The sequence below is a fragment of the Entelurus aequoreus genome, linkage group LG07, assembly GCF_033978785.1.
Source record: "Entelurus aequoreus isolate RoL-2023_Sb linkage group LG07, RoL_Eaeq_v1.1, whole genome shotgun sequence".
NCBI classification, from domain to species: domain Eukaryota; kingdom Metazoa; phylum Chordata; class Actinopteri; order Syngnathiformes; family Syngnathidae; genus Entelurus; species Entelurus aequoreus.
In genome coordinates this window covers 41327749-41334382 of record NC_084737.1, presented here as the reverse complement: position 1 = coordinate 41334382, position 6634 = coordinate 41327749, and the positions used below count along the sequence as shown (strand labels likewise).

The following is a 6634-nucleotide window of genomic DNA, read 5'->3' as shown; positions in this document are numbered from 1 at the left end:
TTTAAATGTTTTATAAATGTCTAATGATAATGTCAATGAGGGATTTTTAATCACTGCTATGTTGAAATTGTAACTAATTTTGATACTGTTGTTGATAATATTCCTTTTTGTTTCACTACTTTTGGTTTGTTCTGTGTCGTGTTTGTGTCTCCTCTCAATTGCTCTGTTTATTGCAGTTCTGAGTGTTGCTGGGTCGGGTTTGGTTTTGGAATTGGATTGCATTGTTATGGTATTGCTGTGTATTGTTTTGTTGGATTGATTAATTTTTAAAAAATAATAATAAAATAAATAAATAATAATAATAAAAATTAAAATAAAAAATTAAAATAAATCGATTTTTTAAAAATGAGAATCGATTGTGAATCGCACAACGTGAGAATCGCGATTCGAATTCGAATCGATTTTTTCCCACACCCCTATCCATTACTACATTATTTTTCAACCACTGTGCTAGTGCGCCGCGAGATACAGTGTGGTGTGCCGTGGGAGATTATGTAATTTCACCTATTTGGGTTAAAAAATATTTTTTGCAAACCAGTAATTATAGTCCGCAAATGATGTGTTGTTGTTGAGTGTCTGTACTGTCTAGAGCTCGGCAGAGAAACCGTGTTATACTCTTCCATATCAGTAGGTGGCAGCAGGTAGCTAATTGCTTTGTAGATGTCGGAAACAGCGGGAGGCAGTGTGCAGGTAAAAAGGTTTCTAATGCTTAAACCAAAAATAAACAAAAGGTGAGTGCCCCTAAGAAAAGGCATTAAAGCTAAGGGAAGGCTATGCAGAACGAAACTAAAACTGAACTGGCTACAAAGTAAACAAAAACAGAATGCTGGACGACAGCAAAGACTTACTGTGGAGCAAAGACGGCGTCCACAATGTACATCCGTACATGACATGACAATCAACAATGTCCCCACAAAGAAGGATAAAAACAACTAAAATATTCTTGATTGCTAAAACAAAGTAGATGCGGGAAATATCGCACTCCAAATAAGTCATGGCGTGATGTGACAGGTCGTGACAGTACACTTACTTTGAGACAAGAGCTATAGTGATGCATGGTTGGTTATGGTTTAAAGTCATATCCAACAATTGCGACAACAACTTTTTACTGTCAACTGAGTTTGGTTTTTTAATGATTTCTGCTGGTGGTGTGCCTCCGGATTTTTTAAACACAAAAAATGTGCCTTGGCTCAAAAAAGGTTGAAAAACACTGCATTACTATTACTATCTGTCATTTAGCTTGGGGCACCCTACAACTACCTCTAGGGGTCACAGTTGATAATGTATATGTGCAGTAAAACTTTTCATGAACTCAACTCACCTTAATGTGTGGTCCTAAATTTGTGTTGGACGTCTTGGATGAAGAGAGCAGTTATGATTTTGGTTTACATAGCAAGCAACTAAAAACTGAGGTTTTAGTATTGTTTTTCCCCAAATGCATGCATTTGTCTAAATATGGCCAAGGACACACATTATTGTGAGTTTCGTGGACGTCAACTTCATCACTAAAGGAAAAATCTAATCTGCGAGAGAGAATCCATTTGTCATTTTCAGTATGTTTCTTTTTTTTTTTAGTTGACAGCTTGAAGTGTCCCTCTGTCTCTGACTCCCTCGTCGTCTGTTTGCTTTGTGGTTTCGATGACCCGCTTTATCTTGCCTATGATTGGCCAGTCCTTAATGTTTCACCCTAACCTTAACCAATTGTGACTCATCATACAAACACCAACCAATCATAATAGATTTTCTCTGTAAGTTTGAATGTTCTCATTCATCCAGGTCTTTGTATTTTCTCTGTATTAATTTTTTTTTGGCCTGGATTCGCAGTCCATTTTCTCTCTTTGTAGCTTTTAGCTTTGCTGAAAACTACCTCGCTACATGGGTCTAAAAATAACTAGGCTACTGGAATCGCAAATTACAAAATAAATAAAAAAAAAACATATATGTCGTGCGTGCAATACAACTGTGCTGCTTTTATTTTGAAAAGTCTTATTTATGGGCGTATGTCCTGTTAGTGAAGGACCTGTCACGCCAATTTTCTTCCCATTACAAAAACCTTCCTAGCCCCCATTTACTTCCGGGGTCATTTCCACTTACGTCATTTCCTCTTACGTTCGTCATTTCCTCTTACTGCCTGTCGCTGGGTTTTTTTATTTTTTATAATATAGTCATTTCCTCTTACGTCATTGACAGCGATCGATAGAATCGATAGAATCGAAATCTCCTGAAAATGGTGGTGTCACTGAATGATATTCGTCTTTATCTTTCCCAGGGGACTTATGTCAAACACCAGCAGGCTTCGAAACATTTCAAGCGGAGTGTTAGGGCCGCTGCTGGGAACTTCTGTCTTCGTGGTAACGTGCAAAAAAGATTAATTAATATATAATACTGTTAAATGTCTGTACTACTTTAAATCAACATTATTGTTGAAACAATTTCAATAATATTAATTAATATATAATAATGTTAAATGTCTGTACTACTTTAAATCAACATTATTGTTGAAACCATTTCACTAATATTAATTAATATATAATACTATTAAATGTCTGTACTTTAAATCAACATTATTGTTGAAACCATTTCACTACAATATTGTGTGTGCTGTGTAGAAGAGGTCCTGTACCATGGGAACAGAAGGGTCATTTGGACAGAGGAGGAGAAAGTGGCTGTGTTAACCGAAGTCCATGCAGGCCATTTTGGACCACGGAGGATGCAAGCGAAGATTGCTCCCCGGTTTTATTGGCGGTCCATCACACAGGACACATTGGATTGGGTAAGCAAGCTCCTAGAAGGAAGATATTTGCTTTTCATTTTTATTTTTAGTTGAAACACTCAGATTAGTAGTTAGTAGTAGGTCGCAAAGTGTTGTGGAATCAAATCATATCTACAATATGTTTCCCTTTATTACTGCTTTTAGGTGCGCACATGTCCTGACTGCCAGCGCTTTGAAAAGTTAAAGACCGAGGCGCCTGAGCTGAAGCCCGTCAAGGTCGTATCACCTTGGTACATGGTTGGTGAGTGGCTTTATTCACACATCCCTCACCTTTTCACGCACAACTATACAAAAACTCAGTCTACATTCAAATATTTGCTAAACTGAGAACTGGAATTCATGCTCTAGGTGTGGACCTCTTTGGACCTGTGAAAAAGTCGTCTAAGGGGAACAGATATTTTTCTCACTTTGACCGATTATTTCACCAAGTGGGTTGAAGCAAGAACATTCCCAAAAAAGACATGCCCCACAGGCCTTGAGGGACATTTTCTTTACTCATGGTTTGCCTGAAGTTATCCTCACTGACCAGGGCACTGAATTCAAGAAAGAGGTAACTAAATGGTGGTCTTTGACTATTGTACTCTAGGATTGTAATTCAGTCTGAATGTACTCACATGCTTGAATGCAATATTGAATTCTAACCACAACGTTACTGGTAAAATGTTTCATGATTGTCATATTGGTGATGACCAAGCCAGAACTCATTCCCTTGATGTTACAGAGTTATGAAGGTTCTTCCAAACAATACGGTTAGGCTGGAGACCCTGGATGGAAAGCCCAAGCATATGATGACCCCGTATGCATCACTGAAACCTCTGCGCCCGAGTATGTCAAACTGAATGCTGTTTACAGGCATTTTTGTTCAGAGATCTTAATATCCCTCCCCTGTATCATAATATGCCTCCTCTCTCATTTAGGGACTCACCCTGGCTGGCCAAAGGATTCCCCTTCAGCCCCTGTGCTTCCAGGAGATGCTGAAATGCTGACTTCATCATAAAAGGAGGAAACTGAGGTACTTTTTCAGAAAAAAAGTGTTTATGTGTCCATACATGTAGCTTTCTAACTATTTGTATGATTGACACATGTCCAGTGTCATTGTTTCACGGACCATACATATGCTGGCCCCACATCACCCTGGAAAAAGGAGCTGCACCCCGACCAGAAACAACTGGTGAGCAGGTTTCAAATTGAGTAAAATTTTGACATTGGAGCCAGTATATGATTAAAAATATATACATTTATTGCTTTGTGAAGTGGCCAGGGTTATCTTCAAGTTGAGTAATGTAAAATTTTCTCATGAACAGCTCGAGTATGTTTTGGCCTGCGATCGTCCAGCTACGGAGCTGATCGTTAAAGAGGGAGGGGTGTGTTTAACCCGAGAAGAGTTTTGGTCTCTCTGGTTGTCCAGAGACATGGACTCCACGGTCAGTACTGTAACTGTTATGTTTGTTTCACTTTACTGCTTATTCCATGGATATGTATAACTTTGTTACATCTGTAATGTGATGACAGATTGGAAATGCTTGCCTCCAGCTGGTTCAGGAAGCTGCTCAGAGACATGTATGATTTCTTAGAGCTGCACAACAGAGGCTGCTTTTGGTCATTAAAAAATCTGATTCAATGGTTAATATAAAACCTCACATATCCTCATGTTTTTGGATTCAAAAGTGTTACAGGGCAAAGATGTCTTCATTGCCAACATGTATATTGTACCAACGTGGAAGCACAAAGACGTCGATCCAATGTCAAGCCTTCCAGTGAGTACAATGACATTTGAGTGATAATAGCTACACTAATCTGAAATTTCTTTCTAAAATATTCATAAATGTTTACTACAGAGGGATGCACATCTAAAGGATGCACTCCTCTTCCCAGCGTGGAGCAAGCACAACATTACCTTCTCTGTGTAAGTGTTGAAAAGAAAAATACTGGAGATATCTTATAATTCTTGTGCAATTACATTATTTATGCCTCTTTCTGCATTGACTATTACCGGTGTTGAGGCCAGCAAAGAGAGAAATTCTCTTGCTGGACTCTCAGTTTGCCCTTTGGCCATCTGGTTTTGGTGATGAGGTGTACAGAGCCATCTTTAGGTCCCTTTATAATAATCCTGGCCACAGTTCCATTTTGGCCACTTTTTGTTCCAGCCATGTTCTGGTTTTGGCTATGGTTCTGTTCTAGTCATCTTTCCCTTCCCCGCTATGCTCATGTTTTAGACATGTTCTTCTTTCGGCTATGTTCCCATTCTAGCCATGTTCCAGTGGTGTGCAACAGGGGTCCCCAACCACAGAGTCATGGACCAGTACTGGTGAAATGTGATTTTGTTCATGCTTTGGAAGTGTTCTAATAGAATTTTCACTTGTTTATTTACAATTTGTCTTCATGTTTTAATATGCCAAGTGGCTTATTGCATTTTATTTTATTCACATTTGGCTTTTTTACTGCAGGAGCATTGCACAGCACATCGTCCCAGGAAGCTGGAGTGAGCTCACTGGAAAAGACATGCAGGTAATAGGTTTACTCTATAAAATATAAATGTCTTGTAGTAAACCCAAAGGCTGTATACATTTTCATGGTGCTAATGTGTATTACCAGGAGATCCCACGCCAGACCTCGGGGAATGACTGTGGTGTTTTCATGCTCATGGTAAGTTGAGCATTTTTAAAGAAGAAGAGTAGGTTAAACTTCCCCCACAATGATGTGAAACACAATATCAAATTACAAAAATATTTGGTTGCAATTATTGCTTCCAGAGATATTCCTATTTACCACATTTCCAGTATTGATGTTGACGGCTGTTTTCATCAATTTAGTAGATTATTACAAAGTAGAGAAATATTTTTTTCATTACACAATTATTACATGTGCGCAAATAAATTACTATTTTCTATTTTTAGTACTCCCTCTGGCTCTGTACGGACACTACTTTTTACTACAGTGTGGTAAGTATTTAGATATTTAAAAGATTTCAAAATAAGCGGCTCTGAGAGGTAAAAATAATGAACTCATTGTTATATCTGCTCTAGCTGGACATGCAGTCAATCCGGCGTTGGTGGTGTGTCCTTCTAATGGAGCGCTTTGGCATTGAAGGGTAGGACAACTTCTTGAAATATCTGATGTATTGTTTATCATGATTAGTAACTGCCTGTGATGAGGTGGCGACTTGTCCAGGGTGTACCCTGCCTTCCGCCCAAATGCAGCTGAGATAGGCTACAGCGACCCCAAAAAGGGACAAGCGGTAGAAAATGGATGGATGGATGGATGGATTAGTAACTGTAATGAGAAGAGCTTTTCTTCAATTTCCCCAAAGGCATGGCCAGAGGTTCTGTTATTGGACAGACAAGGCGAGCGGCCTATTGCAGGGCATTCTTCAGCCAGTCTTTAGGGTATCCAGAAACTCAGTCCAGGCCATCGACTGCGTCATCAAAGATTAACTGAATACAGTACTGGTATGCCATGACACAAAAGTGAATAAATTGTATCATACTTATGTTGCTCCATTAAAAAAAATGATTGGAGAAATATGTAAGCTGGGGGAAAAATAACTGGTTCAAAAATAATAATCTAATAACCTTTATTGGTTTGTACCTTGATGTGGTTTAAGAGCTTTTCACTATAACATGTCTATTTCTGAGGTGACCACCACTTGTGATTATAATTGACGCTTTGTCCTTTATCTGTGTTCCCCATTCTTTAGGTGCAGCTCGCGCAATGTTTGGAACAAAACATTTGTAAACAATAAAAAAACATTTTACATTGCAGTTTTTTGCCTCATTTTAAAGTCTTGAAGAAATACCCAAGATTTTTCTTTATTATTATGTTCTTATTCTAAATATTGTCGTTTGTCTGACCACGGGTCAT

General features: G+C 38.5%; 1 protein-coding gene across 9 annotated transcripts in view; it reads left to right on the top strand.

The window, feature by feature from the left end:
- Positions 1 to 6634, top strand: part of LOC133653880 (zinc finger MYM-type protein 1-like) — a 123886-nt gene extending 117252 nt beyond the window's left edge. For 5 of the 9 annotated variants that reach the window (XM_062053683.1, XM_062053679.1, XM_062053680.1 and 2 more), the window contains 16 exons: positions 2610 to 2773; positions 2918 to 3014; positions 3122 to 3323; positions 3495 to 3598; positions 3691 to 3785; positions 3864 to 3944; positions 4078 to 4197; positions 4286 to 4333; positions 4450 to 4530; positions 4612 to 4679; positions 5221 to 5281; positions 5369 to 5419; positions 5671 to 5715; positions 5800 to 5864; positions 6084 to 6222; positions 6471 to 6634. In XM_062053683.1, coding sequence (XP_061909667.1) covers positions 4186 to 4197; positions 4286 to 4333; positions 4450 to 4530; positions 4612 to 4679; positions 5221 to 5281; positions 5369 to 5419; positions 5671 to 5715; positions 5800 to 5864; positions 6084 to 6207 — 555 coding nt within the window. In that variant the 5' untranslated portion in view covers positions 2610 to 2773; positions 2918 to 3014; positions 3122 to 3323; ... (2 more) ...; positions 3864 to 3944; positions 4078 to 4185 and the 3' untranslated portion in view covers positions 6208 to 6222; positions 6471 to 6634. The other 4 variants (XM_062053678.1, XM_062053686.1, XM_062053685.1 and 1 more) reach the window with 4 other exon arrangements.